General features: G+C 38.0%; 2 protein-coding genes across 11 annotated transcripts in view; one reads left to right on the forward strand and one right to left on the reverse strand.

The window, feature by feature from the left end:
* The window catches only part of TOP2B (DNA topoisomerase II beta), a 70,874-nt gene extending 54,198 nt beyond the window's left edge, over positions 1–16,676 (forward strand). The window contains exons 22-36 of one of the 2 annotated variants that reach the window (XM_069771293.1): positions 63–197; positions 648–848; positions 2,526–2,721; positions 2,884–2,975; positions 4,140–4,295; positions 4,435–4,518; positions 5,602–5,799; positions 6,151–6,295; positions 7,535–7,693; positions 8,558–8,765; positions 9,272–9,354; positions 9,670–9,780; positions 14,863–14,979; positions 15,875–15,972; positions 16,191–16,676. In XM_069771293.1, the coding sequence (XP_069627394.1) occupies positions 63–197; positions 648–848; positions 2,526–2,721; positions 2,884–2,975; positions 4,140–4,295; positions 4,435–4,518; positions 5,602–5,799; positions 6,151–6,295; positions 7,535–7,693; positions 8,558–8,765; positions 9,272–9,354; positions 9,670–9,780; positions 14,863–14,979; positions 15,875–15,972; positions 16,191–16,352 (2,145 nt within the window). In that variant the 3' untranslated portion in view covers positions 16,353–16,676. The remainder of the gene's footprint in view (positions 1–62; positions 198–647; positions 849–2,525; positions 2,722–2,883; positions 2,976–4,139; positions 4,296–4,434; positions 4,519–5,601; positions 5,800–6,150; positions 6,296–7,534; positions 7,694–8,557; positions 8,766–9,271; positions 9,355–9,669; positions 9,781–14,862; positions 14,980–15,874; positions 15,973–16,190) is intronic. The other variant, XM_069771303.1, reaches the window with a different exon arrangement.
* Positions 16,677–17,019: 343 nt separating this feature from the next.
* The window catches only part of RARB (retinoic acid receptor beta), a 337,201-nt gene continuing 332,362 nt past the window's right edge, over positions 17,020–21,858 (reverse strand). For all 9 annotated transcript variants that reach the window (XM_069771329.1, XM_069771374.1, XM_069771318.1 and 6 more), the window contains one exon: positions 17,020–18,157. In XM_069771329.1, the coding sequence (XP_069627430.1) occupies positions 17,961–18,157 (197 nt within the window). In that variant the 3' untranslated portion in view covers positions 17,020–17,960. The remainder of the gene's footprint in view (positions 18,158–21,858) is intronic.

The raw sequence follows: 21,858 nt of genomic DNA on the forward strand, positions 1-21,858 counted from the left end.
ATTTTTTTTCTGATGTTTTAGTATAAAGATTGTTACCACTTTGCTGGTTTTTGCTATTTCAGCTCCCAAACTACAAAAACTTCAAAGGAACCATTCAAGAACTTGGTCAAAACCAGTACGTAGTCAGTGGTGAAATATTTGTGGTGGACAGGAACACAGTAGAAATTACAGAGCTTCCTGTAAGGACATGGACCCAAGTAAGTAACAGTGAAATACATTTACATAAAAACCAAAAACAACGAGAAGTTCCTTACTAAATCAGTTAATCCTATATCCAGATGAACTTTTAACACAATTTCTGATGATTATACATACATGGAAGGGAACATGGTTTTATTCTTTCATATGCCTTTGTAGAAGATGGCTTTCTATTTGTGCCATCTACTGTCCATACTACAAAGAATGCCTGCTTCTCCCACTGAATTATATTTAACCCCCTTTTGAGTACAATTTTCTGTCCTCGTTAAATGCCTCTTATGTTTGTGCTAGTCTTGGCCTGCATTTTGCAGGTTATACTGGTTCTGTAAATCATAACTGGCATCAGATGTAATGCAGAAAGCTTTGAAATCTTATGTTGTTCAGTTGGTTTAAGGAATTAGGGATTTTAAGAAGTGTTTCTGGTTTTTTTGCTACCCTATTTTTAATAGGTGTACAAGGAACAGGTTCTAGAACCTATGTTGAATGGGACTGAAAAAACTCCAGCATTAATTTCTGACTACAAGGAATACCACACAGATACGACTGTGAAATTTGTTGTGAAGATGACAGAAGAAAAACTTGCACAGGCAGAAGCTGCTGGATTGCACAAAGTCTTTAAGCTTCAAACAAGTCTTACTTGTAATTCTATGGTAACTTTTTCATGTTTGGCTATCAGAATCCTTACTGTTGCTTGTTGTAAACTCAAATGTTTTTGAAGTGTACTTTGGTACTTGGTATTGAACAGTGTATTTGAAATTGTTTGAAGAGTAGAAAATTGTAGTGATGACAAATATTAAATCAATATGGATCAGCAAATCCATTTTAGTTCTGATGAATCTTTCAAACCAAATTAGACAGGATCAGGGTGGTTAGTTTCCTGTACCTGAAAATTTCCTGTGCAGCTAACCAAAAATGGTTAATGTAAAGTAGACCATAAAAATAACTTTCTGACATATTATAATTAGATTTGAGTTTTAAACTTCAGACAAGTTACACTTTTAAAATTGCACTTTATGCAGGACTATTACTCCTCTAATAGGAGTTAAATGATCCAGTGTTTCCACCAACATATATCACATTTTAGGTTGTAAGGTATAGAAAACACTATCCTTAGGCTGCTGAAGACATAACAGTGATGTAAATTACTCATATGGTTTATTCTGCTTGTAGCAAGATGGGAGTAAGAATGCGAGTAAATATACATGTCAGTCTATTATGAGAGGCATTTGAATTGTAAGATAACTTCTGCCAGAATATTTCCAAACAACCTGTCTTTAGAGACTGAAAAAAGTTTCGGGTTTTTTTTATGGCAGATACTACTTTCAGATATTATCACAAAGCAAAAATACCATTACTGTTGCTATTATTGTATCAATCAAAAGCTATGTGAAAATAGTTTAAAAATAAATTAAAGACCATAGAATTGGAGGAGGAAAAAGGCCTTGCTCAACCCATTTTGTAGATTGTGCTGGAAAAGCGAATCTACCAAATGAAGGTGATGGTATTTCTCGCATGTTCAAACAACCATATGAACTACCATGAGAATCTGTCTTCAAGTTAATGTTTAACAATTACAAAATGTTCTGCAGCTTAATCCTGCATTTTCTGCCTACTGAAATAAGTAGTAAGGGCTGCTTTCTGTGTATGTGTAGGAATTAACCTGCCTAAGTATAAGTATCTTAAAAAGTTACGCGAGCTAGTCATTGTTCACTCAACTCCCAAATAGGTATTTTAGATAGATGAATTGCCCTCCAGAGGGGTTTATTTCTTTCAGTTGAGTATAGAGGGCGCCTAGGGTGACTAGTTCACCTATAAATGTCTAAACTGGAGATGTTAGAAGTCAGGCAGGATTGATTCCACCTATGATGTAAAAATGATTTCTTACTTTGTTTGTGCTTGAACTTGAAGGATGGCAGTTTTCACAGCTGAAAAGTGGAAGATTTCACAGCTGAACTAAAAGATTATTAAAGATGCTTTTAAACTGTTATGTTAAATAGTTGTAAATCATTAGGTGCCACTTGAACTTGTGCTTTAATATTCAGATAAAATTAGTCATTCAGCTGAATTCAGGCATATTTCTCTATATAGCTGCCTTCCTGTTTGAACGTGTTACCATAAATATCATCTTAGATCTACTTGTGAATAAAAATAAAATCTATCCAGCTATGTGCTGTGTAGTTCCGCAGTAAGGTTTGAGTTCGCAGTCTTCAAAATACTGCTTTTTGTATGGTGCATGTATATGTGCAATAGAAATAAACTCATACACTAAGGCTAACAAAGTTTGAGTTACGCTATCTATGTCAAGCAGTATATTATGTATTTTATAGGTGCTATTTGACCATATGGGATGTTTAAAGAAGTATGAAACTGTGCAAGACATCTTGAAGGAGTTCTTTGATTTGCGATTACATTATTATAGTTTACGCAAGGAATGGCTTGTGGGAATGTTGGGTGCAGAATCTACCAAGCTTAACAATCAAGCTCGTTTCATTTTGGAGAAGATACAAGGAAAAATTACTATAGGTGAGTAAATGTAAGTTAGAATTAGTAACAGTGGGCGGAAATCTGGAAATGATTTAAATATAATAGAATGTACTTGCATGCAAGACAAGTATCTTCATGACACTGCTTTTTTTTCTTTTTCTTTCCCTCCCCGACCCCTGGTGTTGTATGTGTGTCTTGTAGAGAACAGATCGAAAAGAGATTTGATTCAGATGTTGGTCCAGAGAGGTTATGAATCTGATCCAGTAAAAGCCTGGAAAGAAGCACAGGAAAAGGTAATAATCTGAAATCTCTGCTGGATATATTTGATGCTGTTAATATTCTAAATGATATTAATTTATTCAGATGTTTATTTTCTAGTAGTCTAAAAATTTATAGCACACAACACTTTTAAAAGATTATTCATTACTCCTATTGGCTTCCATTTTTAAAAGTACATTGAACTTGTATAAAAATATTGTCACATAATATTGGTATTGTATATGGATAATTCTTCGAAGAAAACTAGATAATACAAGTCTGAAAAATGAGAATACAGAGGATTGAATTTCTTAATGTTCCCAAATAAGAACTGGCAACTTGATTTCTGACTAGCTGATACATAAAATGCTGCATCAGTTACCCCACACAAGCTGATTTTCCCCTTATCATTTATTTGTCATACTATTGCAAAATGTAAAACTTGGCCATCAGTTTTCTGTAATGAAACATGAATATTATAAAGCTATGACTTTTGAACTTACTTTAGTAAATTTGACCTTGACCTGTATTTATTTCCGCTTTTTTAAAACCCAATAGGGTTTTTTTTATAGTTCCAAAAGAGATACATGACAAGTTTAATTTCATGCTTTACTATGGGAAGATGAAACTACTTTGAAAAGCGTCTTCAAATTTGTCAGCCACCCCTTCTCTACCATTGCCACTGCTTTCACAATTTGTTTTCATTTCTCATTTAATTTGCTTTGCTTTTTTTTACTACTGTATTTTAACTCCATGTAGTGTGTTGTATTTTATAACAAAACTATTACTGTGAGAAATTTTGATTGACTTTCAAACCACAGTTTGTACATTCAGGGCTTTGATAGCAGTTTTTATCCAAAAGACTGGGCTCATTTCCAAAGAAACAGATATACACGAATATCCAAGGGCAAAGGTCTCAACCGTGTGAGATAGCTAGGATGGTACCAGTATCTGTAGCCAATAGCATACAAGGCATATGGTTAGCATCGGGTTTGGACTTGTTTTCTTAAATCAAATTATTAAATAATCCATCTGTAGAAGGTCACAAGAACATGACCTTTTGGAAAGGTCCAGAAAAACGTTAAGGTTACTGAATCTATGAGGGCATACCTTACTACTCTATGATGGTGCTTTGGAGCAGCGTTACAGTTCATGCATAGAGCTAAGATTATTAATACTTGTAATTGTGAATGCTTCAGGCAGCAGAAGAGGAGGACCCACAGAACCCGAATGATGATGCTTCCTCTGCTTCTGGCTCAACTTCTGGCCCTGACTTTAACTATATCTTAAACATGTCTCTGTGGTCACTCACGAAAGAGAAAGTAGAAGAGTTAATTAAGCAGAGAGATTCAAAGGTTGGTACCCCATGGAAGACTTGTTCTGAAATGATATAGTAATTACTGATGTGTCTAATTGTGAATGTTCAGTTTCAATAGTATTTACTTTAGTTGTAACTTAGTAACTTATGTTCTACATACTACTTTCATATTTTAGGAGAGAGAACTAAATGACCTTAAAAGGAAATCTTCTTCAGATCTCTGGAAAGAAGATTTAGCAGCCTTTGTCGAAGAGCTTGAAGTATGTTTTATTTTACATATCTTTCTGAAAATATTACATTTAAATTAACTTAATTAAAAGCATTAATCAATTACAAGTATTAAAATTTAAGCAAAAAATAACAATAAAATACTGCATTTTGGATTAAAAGCAGATAGACCTCCAAATATAATGATAAGTGGGAAATCAATATTGGGTATTTGTGTTCTTAGTTGTGTTCCTCAAGCATTGTCTCTCGCTTCTATACAATTTAATGTTTTTTCCAAGTCAGTGATGATAAAAGAAAAATTACCAGGAAAAAACTTGTTTTCAAGTGATAGAAAAAACTGGGAGTAGTAACTGGTAATAGTAATAATTATAGCAATTCTACATGATCTAATTGGTTGTGAGGCAATAAGTATTGTCAAATGCAAAGCTGCATGTGTAGGAACGAAGTGTGAAGACCATAAGTACTATATGAGGGGCCCTTTCTTTGCCTTATCAGTAACTCTGGAAAAAGGTGAAGTCCTATTGGTGGATAACTTGCTGAGCCTCAGCTTTTAATACTGCCTGAAAAGGGCTGATGTAATCTTTTGAAGTGACACAGGATGACACAAATAAGATGTTTGTTTTATTTCTGCGTGTATTTGTGGTACAGCTGCAATTGGAAGTGTTCTGTTCAGAAGTCTGTACTTCAGCTATATGTTCGTACTGTGAAAAAAGCTGATTAAAGGACTCGAAAATGTGCCTTAAAAATGACTCTAGAAACTAGCTGCTTAAATTAAACACTGAAATAGTGAAGAGATACATCAGTACCCAGCCACATATATGAGAAAGGGAAAATTGATAAAAGAAAGATTTTCAGTCTAGCAGTGTCCAAAAGTTTGTATTTATTTAATCTTGAATAAAAGTGTAGTTTTTAACTGTACAGGATAATGAAGAATTTACCAAGATTAAGTGGTTGGTTTTCCATTACTGGAAAGTGTGTTACAATTCAAGTGAAAATTAAGGGAAGTCTTATGCTCCATGTTAAAGAGAGATGAATCTTAAATAATCACCATATTCTACTTTGTCCTCATTAAAAAAGAATGTGTTTCTCCCACCCCACCCGTCCTTGTTCATTAGAAAGTAGAAGCCCAGGAAAGAGAAGATGTTTTGGCTGGCATGGTTGGCAAACCAATAAAAGGCAAAGTTGGTAAACCCAAGATGAAGAAACTTCAGTTGGAAGAGACCATGCCATCACCATTTGGCAGAAGAATAGTTCCACAGATTACATCTGCCATGAAAGCTGATGCCAGTAGGAAATTGCTGAAAAAGAAAAAGGTAAATCAAAACTATTGTTGTAGTTAGATTATTTATTATTTAACTGCTATATTTCTCTACTCTGGTAGCATAAATCCAAACCACTAGACCTCATTAATGCTGTGTTTATACTGTTTTGCTGACCTAATGCATGAAGAAGTTAATACTGGATTTCTTTTACATTTGCAAGCCTCTTGTGACTACTTACTGTTCAGGTGGTTTTACTGAGATTTCTTCTTTCCAAGACTGTTCAACGAATGTCAGTATACTAGTCTACTTTCATTTATTATCTTCCACAGAACTATTCCAGTTCTATCTTGAAATATAAAGGTGTAATTTACTTTATTTTGCCCAACTTTTTTATATTTTTAGGGTGAAACTGATTCTCTAGCAATAAAAATGGAATTTGATGAAGAATTTGGTGGTGTGCCAGCTGAGGGTGGTGGGGATGACTCAATGAATACATCAGCCACAGCAACTAAAACCCCTAAACCTAAGAGAGAGAAGAAGGAACCTGGTAAGATCCTTACACAGTCATAGTTAACCTTAATTGTGTATACTAATTGGGCATTAAATATATTTTTAACACATAGTGAGAAGGGAAATATACCACAATAATCACTGTTTCATCTGGTTTTCTTCCCTGAAGAGATGTGTGGAAACACTTGAAAGTACTCTGCTGAAATTTCTGTTAATGTAAGCTGCTTTTCTGGGGGTGGTGGATCTTACATTTTCTACCTTTGATTTTTTTGGGGGGGTGTCTAAATCTTTGAATTTGTGAGTAGAAAAACAGATTATTTTTACGTAATTAGACTAATTCTGTGCAAACTGAAATTTCTAGTTTGCATGCTGTCTGTCGAAGGACATGGCACTCGCCTTCAGTCTGAGTAACGGTATAGATTGTAAAACTTGATTAAATATATTTTCCTATTGACATATTCAGTCATTCTGACTTTTTAAAAGTTATGCATGTTATGACTTGGTAGACTAATCAATGTCTATATTAACTTTCCTTTTTCCTCTGTTAGTAGAGATTTATTATTAGTTTGAGAAATACTTAGTAATGGGGAGGGGGGGCAGTAGCAAAAAAGAAAGCTAAAGACAAAGGAGAAGTGTTAAGTATGAGGTTTTAGAAGAAAAAAAAAGAAAAAATGGTTACGCAAATACTTCTTCTGAGATAAGATCTGGTTTTAATTATTCAGGGGATTATCCAACCTTAAGAGATTAACTGAGTACAGTTATGACTGAGTTGTCTACATGCAGCTCAAATCTACCCTAGCCGGTGTTCAGCCAGAGCCAATTAGCCCAGCTTGACCTGAGCTTGCCCTGCAATTGACTGACCGCATTGTTACCCCCTGATAGGGTATTCTCTGCTTCCCACGTTAATTGAATTTCTCCAATAGCTGTTCCTGATCATGTTCCCTGCATGATGGAAAACTGCTTGTTCTTTTCCTGGAAAACCCCCGCAACCTTTAAAAAATAGAAGTTTGACTGCAGAGGAGCTAAAACTTCAAATTAGAGGCTTTTATGTTTTTCAGTTATAAACCAAATTTGTTTGGGAGCAGCAGGTCAGGTTCTGTGCAAAATCATTTCATCATGTTAAATTTTTCTTCAGGAAGGAGAAGAAAATTTACAACATTTAAAGGAGAACTTTTTAAGACAAAAAAATCTATGCTAAATTTATGCATCATAAACGATCAGAAAATATGAAAATATTTTTTGCCCTGACTGTAGTAAATGCTTTAACTTGTGGCAGGTACTAGGGTAAGAAGAACACCATCATCTACAAAATCCAGTGCAAAAAAAGTCAAGAAACGAAACCCGTGGTCAGATGATGAATCTAAGTCTGAAAGTGATTTAGAAGAGAATGAGCCTGTGATTATTCCAAGAGACTCACTGCTTAGGAGAGCTGCAGGTACCCAAGCTTTTGTGAATTGTGCATTGTGACTGAAAGTTTCAACTGCAAACCTACATTTTCCTTTGACCATAGCCTTTCTTTAGGACTTTATCTCCTACAGATAGCTTGCATTACATTTTCTTCACTGTGTGGTTAGTGAAAAAACTCTTTAATGTCAAGACCAGGAACTTAAGAGTTAATAGGAAAGATTTTGTAACTTGGTCCAGAAATCTTTTCCCGTATTCTAAACACTAGAATAGAAATTACTCACAAAACTAGTGAATTATACAAGAAATAGACAAGATAATACCGTTACAAATTAAGAAATTACTCTAATGCAATTATACTGTCCAAAAAGGCCCAAAAGCCCAAACAGCTAGTAAAAATTTATCAAAAAAATTCTGAACAGTCCATGAAAAGCAAAAATATCAGAGACTGAAAGCTTGGAAAATATATAAATATTTGATAGTTTAAGAAAAACACAGATTTTTTTTTTTTTTTTTTTTTCCTGGAAAATTGTTGATCAATTTTTCAAGCACTTGTTTAGGAAGAATGTTCAAATGATAGATTCAAGAAAACTTCAGTTGTAAGTGAAGGATTCTCATTCCTCATACATACTTACACAGTGATGTCTCCATAATGCCATTAGCTGAAGGTATGAGCAAGCCACAAGTGGTGTTAGATGTTTGGTAACACTTTAAATTATGTCCCTTTATTCTTCTAGGCTCAAACAAGTTTCTTTTCCCCCAGTCTTTTGTCTTGTATACTCTGAGGCAGGGATTCTTTAGTGACTTACACTTCGATTTATTTATGTATTAACATAAACAACTATTTTGAAATGTGTATATGTGTGATTTTTTTTCTTTTTTTTTTTTTTTTCAGCTGAGAGGCCCAAGTATACTTTTGACTTCTCAGAAGAAGAGGATGATGCCGATGATGATGATGATACCAACAATAATAATGATTTGGATGAGCTCAAAGTAAAAGCCTCTCCAGTTACAAATGACAGAGAGGATGAGTTTGTTCCCTCAGACAGTTTAGAAAAAGATGAATATGACTTCTCCCCAGCCAAATCAAAGCCATCTCCAGAGTAAGTACTGTAACTCAGCAGTATTTCTTCACTAATATTTTTTTTGAATGCAGAAATCTGAACAAAACTGAGAAATATCAACCTGTTATTATTCTACATGTACCATGTAAAATAAAATTCATGCATTTTGTGGGGGAATTAAAGCATATGTTATCTCAGCCTTGCAATTGACTGATGCAGAGGTAAACTTGACTTACCAAATTATGGTACACTGTAAGCAATATCATCTGTTAAACTGCATTTTGTAAGATTCTCCATTTTCCATCTTGTGCCAGTCTGGTATACAGAACTGTTGAAAAAAATGTAGTTCTGTTAATTTTAAATGCCTGAAGTTCATGACTGAACGGAGATTTTAGGGGTTTGACTGCTGCAAGCATATACAAAAATGCTATGAATGCTATAAATGTGCTAAACCAGGAATTTAATCTCATATGGATATCATAATGTCTGCATACTTCAGTGTGTAGTTAATGCAACTCATATAATTTCTTTTTCCTGTTTGCAAGTAGAAAAATGTCTCAAGACAAGAAAAATCAAGATTTTGGGAACATCTTCTCTTTTCCATCTTACTCTCAGAAGACAGATGATGGTAAGCTTGTTTTCACTTATCTATTTAATCTTATAGCACCTGTTATGGAATATATTAGGGAGTTTGTTGTATACACAAACTTCACACAGTAGTTACAGAAGAAGGATGTCCAGGTTTATAAAGGGGAAAGGGGAAGGAGGTTCTGATCCTTAGAGGAGCAAAGCTTGTATCATGGATAAGAAAGTCACAGTACATCCATAGCCTAGCTGTAGTATCAGAAGCACTTTTCTGAGATTAATTTTAACTGTAATTAACATTGATGATTTGAAATATGCAGTGAACGAATCTTATTCTAAACATACTCTGTGATTGTAGATACACCAAAATTGGACAGCGATGAAGAGGATTCTGCTCCTGTTTTCTCATCATCTTTTGCCCCAAAACAAACAGAGAAAATTTCAAGTAAAACAGTAGCTGCTAAAAAGGGTATGTATAGGATTGTCCTGTAAGCCAATCCATTTACTTAAAACTCCTCTCCTCCACCTTTGTGTTGTGTCTTCACATCTTCAAAGTGGGAACTGCACTTGTTTGTTTGGAACTCGGTGAAATTCAGCATTGGTTGTGAACTTCTTCCAGCTCCTTAATGACATTAATTTCTTTTTTTTCCATTGGCTACTTTAGTGTCAAAACTTAATACTTTCCACATATGGAGTTGGTGTTCAGCATTTGGTTAGTTTAACTAATGGGAGGTTTTTACCCTCAGGGAGTAAGTACAATAAGGTGACCTTGGGGTTGAAGATAGTCTTCTATAATGGATCTAACTTGCTCTCATTCGTTTTAAAGTAAGTGCAAGGGAGGAATCCCCAAGAAATATTTATGTCCTGAGTAGGTGTTGTGGTTTAACACCAGCTGGCAATGAAGCACCACATGGGTGCTCACCCACCCCCTCCTGGCGGGATAGGGGAGAGAATTGGAAGAGTAAAAGTGAGAACACTCATGAGTTGAGATAAAGACAGTTTATAATAGGTAAAGCAAAAGCTGCGTGTGCAAGCAAAGCGAAACAAGGAATTCATTCACCACTTCCCATCAGCAGGCAGGTTTTCAGCCATCTCCAGGAAAGCAGGGCTCCATCACACCTAACGGTTACTTGGGAAGACAAATGCCATTGCTCCAAACGTCCCCCCTTTCCTCCTTCTTCCCCCAACTTTATATGCTGAGCATGATGTTGTATGGTCCGGAATATCCCTGTGGTCAGTTGGGGTCAGCTGTCCTGGCTGTGTCCCCTCCCAACTTCTTGTGCCCCCCCAGCCTGCTCAGCGGTGGGATGGGGTGAGGAGCAGAAAAGGCCTTCTTGGCTCTGTGTAAGCCCTGCTCAGCAGTAATGAAAACATCCCTGTGTTATCAACACTGTTTTCAGCACAAATCCAAAATGTAGCCCCATACTAGCTACTGTGAAGAAAATTAACTCTATCCCAGCCAAAACCAGCACAGTAGGCTATTGCAGTAAGTTCTACCTGGCACAGGTGTTTTTCTTGAAATGGAGAATGAAAGGATCTTCTCAAACTTCAGAGGTATAAATTATTTTAATTATTAGTCAGGCTTTTAGAACTGGCACCTTGCAGGATCTTACATTGCAGAATTAAGGACAATTCCAAGAAAAGCATCTTTATTATTTGGGTTTGTTTCTGTGGTTGTGCTTGGGTATTTGTAGGAATAAGGTTTTTTTTCTCTGTTAGATTATGCTAGACACTTCCCATAATTAATGGCAAAACTAATGTTTTTTCTTACCTAATAGTAGTTTAAATAGTTTATAAAATATAGTTCTTAGCACATGATAGACTGGGGATTTTGTTGCTTTCAGATCTTTGTCTTTCTTCCTGTACATCTTTCAGATAATTTCCTTTTTTCTTGCTGCTCATTTTTCTGTCCTCCAAAAGCATTTTTTTTTCCTGTGATACTGTGGCCTTTGTTTTTTAAAACTTCTTTTGACCAACTTGCAGCTGAACTTAATGTATTAATTCTTCCCCAGAAAGATATCTTGAGGAAATCTGGAAGAAAGCAGCCAGTTACATTAGTTAACTTACTCTTTTAAAAATAAGGAAAAAAATATCTTGTGTAATATATTAGGTACCAGTGAATTGCAGCATCTTTTTATCCTCTCCTCCATTGCTTCCCTATTTCTAATCTCTTTCTTGCTGCATTGTCTAATCTAATATGTAAACTGTTTGAATTAGCAAATGTCTAAATGCTTCTCAAACACTTTCAGCTAGTAAAGTTCTGTAATACAATAAATGAAAATTGTTTACAGAAATAGCTGATCTCTAATAGAACAGTCTTTTATGTTAAACTTCTGTACTGCAGTAAATACAAGAGAGAACTGTGTATGCAGTAGCTAGGCATGGATGCAATTTAACACTCAATCTCTTTCTCCCTCTCTGTTTTTTGAAGGACTGGATGTGATGAGTTGTCATTAACCTCACTTGAAATCTTAAAATACAGCTGTGATCTGTTTTTGAGTTTCTAATTAACCTTTACACTCACAAAACAGGTATAAACAGGCTCTCTTTCAAGCAAAAGTTAAATTTTTGCCTTCAGAGTAGCCTTGGGGACACAGTCTCCCTCTCAGTGCTTGACAGTGTGACAGGTTGCTTTCACCAGTTTTCATCTCTTCTTTGCCCAGATTAGACATGACCACAGTTTCATGATCACGGTTTGACAGTGCAGTGACAACCTAGCATGCTTAGTTCATTGCTCATCTGGTATCCTTTTAGTAGTCTCCTTGATTCTAAGTCTATCTTCATACCCTGTATCAGCAGCCCCTTCAAAACCCATTTTCTGGTGTAATGTTCCATCCACTCACTCTCACACTGGGAATGCCTGTTGTGTGGCTGAAACAATTGTTCCAGAGTTGTTTGATTTTCTGCGACTTCAGAGCTTGGATTTGTAAGGATGGAAAGCTGAAACTGAAGAACCATTTGCTGTGCCTTGCTATCTGTACAGCACCACTCCCTTCTCAATGAGAAGAAATAAAGGAATAGGTATGAGTTCATTCAGCTTCTTTTCAGACTTCGATCAATTTGAGATGGAATTTCTTGACCTCTGGTGTTCGCTACAGAGGATCAAGAGACTGCTGAGCTTGCTTTCCATGCACTGTTCGAGAGGTCTGTAGTTGTAGTGCTTTAAGCCTAAGGGAAATCTTGAAAAGCAGTCTTACTCTTTGATTATAAGCAGCTGCTCACCTTGAACAGCCCAGCTATTGAGATTCTAGCAGAGAGATGTACCCTTTGCGTCAGCTGTAGGACTGATAATATTCCTGGACTTTCTACCAAAAACTTGGGCTTCTTGAGAGCCTGTGTACACTGACCCCACTGCAGACTTCTGTTTCATGTCATGATACCCGGCGGAGAGCTTGGCTGAGCTGACTGTGTTCTAGTTGCTGTCAGAGATCCTTCCTACTTGTGCAGGCATTAGGTATATAATCTAAGGCAGCAGTTCAAAATCCTACTAGAGTTAGCACAGAGGGACATGCATGTTCTGGAAGCCATGGACACTATTACTTCAGCCACCAGATAACGATTAGGAGGTTTGCCATCCTTCATACTTGGTGTTCTGCAGGCAGACTTCACAGGAGTTGACCAGTGATGACAGGCTCTGTTTCAAGGGAAGAACAAGTCTAGTGTTTGTGGCAGTGTGTCATACCTCTCTTTCATTACCCAGTTATTTCCTTCTCCCCAATTCCTTGTTTGTTAGTGATAAGTCTGCCCCTTTTTTAACATCAGTTAACAAACTCGAGGACTCGAGGCCAGCTGAAGAGTTACATCACATGGTGTATGTGCTGGGTAGTACTTTTAATGGAGTATACTTGGCTTCTGTCTGATGATACACAAATTTCACATTAACAGCACGAGGAACTGTGCAAGGCACAATTACCTGGCCAGAACATACACAATCCTGTAGGAGGATGTCTAAATCTCAGCTCCTGATGTTAAATGTCACCTAGACCTAAAATGGATCCCTTCTACTAAGTTTCTCCTGGTCACAATTTCTGCTTGGCATCTTCAAGTTGATGAAACTTCTGAATCTTTCCCTTCCTTGGCCCCTAGTCTGTTTCTTATGCTAGTAAGCTTTTTCCTGTCTGCAGGACTTTGTTGCCTTATGGGACCTAAAATCATGTACCTTAGGTAACACTGTCCCCTCCTTTACTGATAATGAGCTGCTTACTTTTGGTGATGCTTCTAGAAAGTATTCTTTCTGCGTTCAGTTGCTGTGTACTTTTTCCAAGCTGACTGGTAGGTCTTTGTGGCTTTGTGACTGAGTTTTACTTCACGCTAATACAGCCGAGATACCTAGAGAGACCTGTTTTAAGTAAGTTGCTTTCAAATATAGTTCCTGACTTCCATCCCAAGCATTGTTGCTTCCCTCCCCAAGTCTCATCTGAAATGCTGCCATAGCCAACACAACCATTTCCCCCCCCCCCCCCCCATCCGTGATGCCAAAGGTGGCTTTATTTTTTTTTATATTGTCAGGACCTGATACTTGGACTACCCAGTAGATATTATCACAAAAAGCTGGAAAGACATAACTGTCTTTGTGCAGTGACTCTTCAGTGGGTAGCAGTTGAAGGCATCATAGCCAAAAAGTTTGTGGGGACACTCTTGTTGTCTGAATGCATTTCTCTAGTGATACCATAAATGAAAGCTTGAGTTCTCACAAACATCCATATTCCTGGTATTTGGAGTGTTTTTTATATGTGTCCCATCACCTTTGAGGTATTCATGGCTGATTGATAGTGGGTAGGTCAGTAGCATATCTGAGGTTTCTGCAAAAGACCAACTTGTCTGTAAGCACATAGAACGCATTATCTGATCATCTTAATCAAGGGTCTTTTCCAACTTAAGTGATTCTGTGATTCTATCACTAGTCACCCATTGTGTGAACATACCAATGATTGTCTCTTAAAGATAGCAAGACTAGTTGCATAGCACTAATTGAAATTCTGTAAGAAATGCGCAGATAGATATGTCCCTTTCCTGTCCTTTCTGCTTTTTCTGAAGTTCCTTTTCACTGAGATAGATTGACAGAAAACAATGTCACAGAGTAAGTAAGTAAGTCAGATGCACTGTCTCTCCAACTCCTGCAGTAATTGTGAGGAAGGTTGTCCTGCAGTTGTACCACTGTGAAGGCAAAAATGTCACAAGCAGCAAGCTGTATCTGTAATCACTGTAATGTATCCAAACGTGTTTAAAAAAGTATCCAACCTGGAGAACTTCTGTTGCTGCTTTAGTTACTGGTAACCTGTTTTGTGCTCAAAAAGATGAAAAAGTATTTAATCAAAAACACTGGAACTTCCTGAATGCACTGATACATCTCAAAGTATGACAAAGGAAACCCCCTGTTTATTCCATGCAGTTTTAGCATAGAAAATGAAGTGTGTTTTCCCCAAGTGCAGAAACCGCTCATCTTGTTTTAATATCTGCCATTTACGCTGTAACTGAAGTATCTAATATAATTTAATACTGCTAACCGATATGTGAATTTAACATATTTAGTATCTCTAACTTCTAACAGCAAAACTAGATGTGCCCCCTAAACCTAAAAGAGCTCCCAAGGCCAAGAAGGTGGAAACTGTAAACTCTGACTCAGATTCAGAATTCGGCATTCCAAAGAAGACTGCAGCACCCAAAGGTAAGAGTTTTGGTGCTGTGCTGCTCAACACTCACATCTGTGTTCTCTGTAACACAGGTTCACAGTCACTTTTATAAAGAAGCAGAACTAGTGTCTCTAAAACTAGCACCACATTGATTTATTAGTAAATTAATTGCTAGTAGATTATTCGGCCATGAGCCTCTTCTGTGACAAATACAGTGTACTGACTTTTCTTGACAAACAAGGTGTGAACTTACTTATCATCTATCTGACCTTCACTGCTGGGAATGTATTTAACAAACAGCTCCAACCCCCTTCTTTTTTTGTTCATCATCAGTTTTACTGGATACTGCTTTTTTTTTTTTTGATCTCAGCTTTTTACAAGACAGTAAAATTCTGGTAGTAATTCTAGTAAGTAGTCATTTCAGGCTTTTTAAACCAATTCTTTGGTATGCTAGTTCTCAGTTGTCAGAGTACTTGCAACACAGCGCACCAAGCAGTGTAACCAGAGGAGTCTGTAAAGGATGTGCCAGTGTTGATAGTTGAGGTTAACAGTAAGTTTACTAAATAGTAAACATGAATTAATGCTGTGTAATCAGTACAGAAGGTGACTGAGGACTTGTAGTACTTCAGAAGTGTAGAAGTCATTGATCGAATGAAGTTTATCCCTGTCTTGAACTGACAGTTTGAATTGCTAGGGTGAATGGTAACTTTGGAAGAAGCATAAAAGATTTAAAACTGAGAAAATAAAATATATTGTATTTTACTGCTGTTATGAAGAAGCTCGAGTTGTAAACTAAATTTGAACTTTAACATGTAGACATACTAAGGTAATTTCACTAGGTTTTTTTGTTGTTGTTTGCTGAAGTGTGGAGTTTTATTAAAAAAAAAAAAAAAAAAAGAAAACAAAGTTAAATCTTATTCTCTCACCTAGGAAAAGGTAGAGGGGCAAAGAAAAGGAAAGCATCCAGTTCAGAAAATGAAGGTGAATATAACCCTGGGAAGAAAACACCTAAATCAACACCAAGCAAGGTCAGTTCCATCTATGCTCTTTTCTCCTTGTAAAAAGAACCTAATGGATTACTTTGCATAAAAGGTACATGTTCTTATTATAGTTTGCTAATAGATAAAGGAGGTTTAGGTGTGTTTAGAAATTAGATGTTATGTTAGAGAAGGTTTTCTTCAATTCTGAATATTAAAAGGGAAAATGTACACAGCATCACAACTGATTTGTTGTTTCTTTTCTAAAGAAATCCAAGAAGGCTGCTTTTGACCAGGATTCTGATGTGGAAATCTTTCAGTCAGGCTTCGCCTCCGAAACTGCCCCAAAGCCACGGACAGGCCGGGCTAGAAAAGAAGTTAAATATTTTGCAGAGTCTGATGAAGATGATGATTTTGATATGTTTAATTAAGTGCCCAAAGAGCACACAAATGTTTTCCAACAACTATCTTGTGTTGTCCTTTTGTCCCTTCTGTCGCAAACTTTTGTACATTTGACTTATTTTATGTGATAATGTAATTGATGGTTTTTATTATTGTGTGTAGGCATTTTAACATTTTGTTCTTACACCTACAGTTTTATGCTCTTTTTTACTCATTGAAATGTCATGTATTTGTCTGACTGGCTTGTAGAGATGTTCTAGACAGCTGTGCTAAAGCACATTTTAATTGTCATGGTTGCAAACAGCAAACCTGCTTTTTGAAATGGAGTTTAAACATTAAAAAATGGAAAACTACTCTGTGTGTGTAAAATTTGGGCTGGAGGGACTACTTCTACACACTTGGGTGTTTTTTTTTTTTAAAATAAATATATTTTATTCTTTGCCAGGAGACTCCATGGAAAAAGGTAAACAGTATATGAACATAGAAAGCATTGTTAAACAATCTCAATGTACAAACAGAGCCAGTGAAAGTACATCACAGACTTGCTAGAATATATAAAAAAAAAATCCACTAGTGCTTTAAATGAAACCTAAGAAACTGACACTTTAAATCTGTTAACCATTCTACCACAGTTTTCACTCTGCTTCATGGTGATTTAACAAGGCCAAGAAGGCAGATTCTCTCCTTGTGTTTCTGGAAGTCCTAGCTGTACTTCCCTAGCACCTGGAAGGCTGGATAACCCAGCTAATTCCTGGCAGTCGATTCTTAAGGAAATACCCTAGACTTGCCAATTCAAAAGCTGTAGATGAGTCTGCTGGTTATCATCCCACAAAGTTTCCCTAATGGCTTGTGAACAGGTAAACAAAAACATGGTAACACTAAAAAGTGTTTCTGCCTTGGAGGCTATCACTACTGTAGAAATGTAGTAGTTAATCGTGTAGCTAGGTCACCAGCCAGGTAAGAAACCACTTCTTTAAATTTTAAAGTGACATTAACAGTGGAACAAATGACATCTGAATAACTGATCTGGCAGTTAATGCTGATACTGATGTCTCTTCTGCTAGTGCAGTGAATTTTTGTATACTTTTTACAAGGAAGGAGATGCAAACCAAGGGCATCAAAGACAAGTTTTCATATTAAACTAAATCAGACAGTCCTTTAAACTTCCTTTTCTGGATGTGTACAGTAGTCCATTTCATATGGTTGGTGTCTTGATCATTTCAGGTATGAGACAAAAGGAAAGCACCAAACATCCAGTATGGAAAATACAGCCATACATTTGTATGTACAAAGTCATCAGAAATGCAACCAGAATTTAAAGTTTGAGATCTGTCTTGTCACCATGCAGTCTTGAATGTTCAGAGGAGAAAACAGAAGCTTAACTATTTTTTTGCATGAAATGGCTGATTTAGAGTTTCAAAAGTTTGCATTTTCTAGTTTTAAGAGTTTAAACAGCAAGGAGTATATATCGATACATATGAAAATTTCTTGGTCCTTGTTGAGTTTTTATCTATATATATATACACATATATAGATATATATTAAGTCCAGAAACTAAGCAGCAGTAAAAATGTTTTTCTTGCTTTTCATCCCTGTACATAAGGTATTAGGAATGTCTGAAGTAGCTGGAAAATGTCTTATTGCACCATGGGGGATTGACTGACACTGCTGTTATCCACTGAACTAGGTGAGATACTAGGACTGTGTTCTGCAGTATTGCCGTTTGAGGTTGGTGTCAGTGGTTCGTGTCCTTCAGAGTTCTCCAACATTTCCTGAATAAGTGGGGGCATGGATCCAGGAATTTCCATTTTCAATGTAATGACACGTTCTGCACCTTTAAAAAGAAAACAAAAAGTCCTTTCCATTAGTATGATTCGTACAGTTTCCTTTTTGTTAACATCGTCAGCAGAAATTTCAAGGTACGTTATTTTAATGGCTTTGGCGTCTCCTCCTATACTTCTTGCGTACAAAATCATATAAGTGAATGACTTCATTCATTACAAGAAAAAGGAGTTACATGAATAATCCTTAAATTAATTTTAAATTATGACATAGCAACTCATTATTACAATACAGGTAAATTGGATGAACTGCTTCTTTTCATAGAAGGAACCAGAATGCCATTAAATTATACTGAAAAATTAAATTAAACTGTGATCATGTAGATGTTTATAAATTGGAATATACTTTACAGTTTTTAATCTGTACTGGATCTGCAAAGACTATAGAATGACAACGATTCTGGCTGATTTGTGTTAAATAGGTGAGGCGAATCCTGTGAGAGAACTGCAGCGATGTAAGTCAGAACATTTCTTTCCCATACAGAAAACTCTGAAACAAGAATCCAAATTTAACAAACTGTTGTTTTATAAAAGAATGAATTCAGGCAAAGGATACTTTTTTTGTGAAGCTGCCTTCTGCAGTTTTCAGGCATCTTCTCTTGTGCTAATTAACCACAAAAGTACACAGAAACACTACTACTGTTTACATCTGACTGACTGACTTAACTGAAGCTAACTGTTCAGTGTTTGGCCTTGTCAAGTGTAACAACAGGTATTTTTATATAGAGATGGCTTTGCAGGCTAGTGTGTGTAGGATTAAACTAAATTACTACATCAATCCTGACTACTCAGACTGTGAGCAAACAACTAACACTAGTTTGGGGGGAAAAAAACCCACGATAGTGCCTGATGCTCCTAAGATGTGTTAAGGCTGCTTGAACATGGCAGGCATACAGCAAAGGCTGTACGAACACGCAGCCACCTCACACTTTGCTCATAACTTGCACAAGACATTGGCTCAGTGCTCCCAGGAAGCGCTGTACTTAGTTGGTATGCAGGGGTACGGCATGAGCAGCAGCCTGCATTTAAAAAACAGGCAGTTAACTCTGAAGGAACTGCTTGGGGATTAATAAGTAAGTTACTACAACCCTAGGAATCCACAAACACTGGATGGACAAAACTTCTCAGTGAAAAGAAAGGCTGTTGCTGGGAAAAGCCTGATCTGTAAAGCAGGAGGGTTCAGCTGCTGCGGTTGCTCTGTGTTGCTGCTGCTTACAGTGATAGGCAAGCCATGTTCAGAAAGCCCTCAACAGTCAGCAGTAACACTAATACAGCTTCAGGAAGTACAACGGTCTCTTGTAAGCAAGTGCTACAGCTGAAGGACTGAAAATAAATTAAACATTCAGCTACTGAGTGGTGAGGACCATAAAGAGACAGGAGTATTTAGGATTACACCTCAAATAAAGTGAGGATATACAGCAAGATTCTGTTCCACACCGAAGCATGAATGTGCTTTACATATGTGGTGGTTTTTCCTCGCAGTTCACGTACCCGTGCATTTAGGACCGAGGTAGGTTTTCCGTCCCATTTCCTCATGTCCTCTCCCTGATCACATAGGTAAAACCACAGGGCACCTCGTGGTGTGTACCTTCTATATTCTCTCTCTTGGGAAGAGGAGCGCTCACTCCTAATAGCTGAGACATTGGTCCTTACACGTGTGGAGTAGGACATATCCTCTTTGATTTGTTGGACATCCTCGGACAGCTTCTCCACAGCTGCAATGCAGGCTTGTAGGGAGGAAGAGAGATTTTCTTCGTATTGACGGAGTTGGCGAGCCACTTCCTCCACTGTCGGTGCCTCTTCATCCTTCCAGGCCATTATTGCCAATGCGTTGGCATAGGATGATGGTGCGCTCCGTACAAACTTCCGCCACATGGGTCGTGTGCATTGGACTTCGTCTGGATCTTTGGGTAATTGTGGGTTGTCCGGGTCATGATGGATCGTCTCTAGCACAGCTAATTCCCTCAGATATTGAATACCTTTTTCCATGGTGGTCCACTTGCTTGATTGACATATAACATCTTCCTTAAAGGGGTACCTTTCCTTCACACTTGACAGGAGTCGCCTCCAGAGGCTGATGGCTTGTGTCCCTCTTCCAATTGCCTTGTCAATGCCACCTTCCCTGGCAAGCGATCCCAGCTGCTTGGCTTCCCTACCTTCTAATTCCAAGCTATTAGCCCCATTGTCCCAGCATCGGAGGAGCCAGGTGATAATATGCTCACCTATGCGGCGGCCAAAGTCTTTTCGCAGATCCCGCAGCTCACTCAAGGATAGGGACCGGGTTATTACCTCTGGTTCTGCCTCTTCCTCCGGTTCCCGTGATGACCCTGGTTCATCTTCATCCTTCGCTAAGCGAACTGATTTTTTTGTATATTTCTTTTTCTGTACGGGGGCAACTGATGCTGGTGCAGGTTGGTCCGCTGGTTCAGTTGCAGTATCGCTCACTGGGTTTTGGATAACCGCAGTGTCTGTCACCGAGGTTTGGGTAGCAGCAGTGCTCGTCGCTGGGGCTGGAGGGACTGCAGTGCCCATTGCTGAGGTTTGGGTGGCTGCTGTACTCATTGCCGGGGCTGGAGGGGCTGCAGTGCCTGTTGTTGAGGTTTGGGTAGCCCGAGTTCTCGTCGCCGGGGCTGGAGGGGTCACGGTGCCTGTCGCCAAGGTCTGGGTGCCTGCAATGCTCCTTGCCGGGGCTGGAGGGGCCGCAGCGCCCGTTGCCAAGGTTTGGGTGGCCGCGGTGCTCACCATTTTGTTGTTAGGTCCAGAGACTTTCTCTTCCCCTTGAGGGTACTGAGTGGTGTCAAACAGGGCTCGATAGGCATGGGCCAGGCCCCAGCACGTTGCAGTGATTTGTATCTCTCTGGAGCTGCCGGGGTGACAGCATACCTTTTCCAAATATTTTACTAGTTCTTCTGGATCCTGCACTTGTTCAGGGGTGAATTTCCAAAACATCGGAGGTGCCCACTTTTCTAGGTATTTGCCCATACTACCCCACACACCCTGCCACTCATAATTATCCAGCCTTGGGGCACATCTCTGGGTGATCTTCTTAAATAGCTGTTTAACCTTAAACGAGAGCTGAACCACATTCAGAAGTATGCTAATTCCCAGCAGTAGGGCTAGGACCGTGCTAGTCCCAACATTCCAGGAGTATTCAAATTTTTCAAAATTCTCAAACACCATTGTAACTGGACCGAAGGAGAAAGGAGAGGGGAAGAAAGGTACCCCACCCACAGACTGGTTTTCCATGGAGGAAAGGTAAATGGTATAATTATTAATAGTTTCCCACAGATGGCTCCCGCAGTATAAAGGTGACAATGCTAAGTGCAAATACCGGATTAATCCCACAGCTGATGACTTTATCATACCATAAACCAGAGTTATACCATACATCAAAGCGAAAACCTTAATCCACCTCCCACGGATGATAAGCAGTAGAAGAGGAACTACATACAGCAAGCGAGGTGATACATAACAGAGCCTTAAAAACCAGAGCAACAACTCTAAGAATGCATAAATCAACATAATGAATGCTTAGGACAAATTTGTTTTAACAAGCTCTGGTCAGGTTTGTCGTTATCTCAACCCTTCGTGCCCCACGTTGGGCGCCAAAAAGGACTGTCGTGGTTTAACCCCAGCCAGCAACTAAGCACCACGCAGCCGCTCACTCACTCCCCCCCATCCAGTGGGATGGGGG

This window comes from Haliaeetus albicilla, chromosome 2 (assembly GCF_947461875.1).
Source record: "Haliaeetus albicilla chromosome 2, bHalAlb1.1, whole genome shotgun sequence".
NCBI lineage: Eukaryota > Metazoa > Chordata > Aves > Accipitriformes > Accipitridae > Haliaeetus > Haliaeetus albicilla.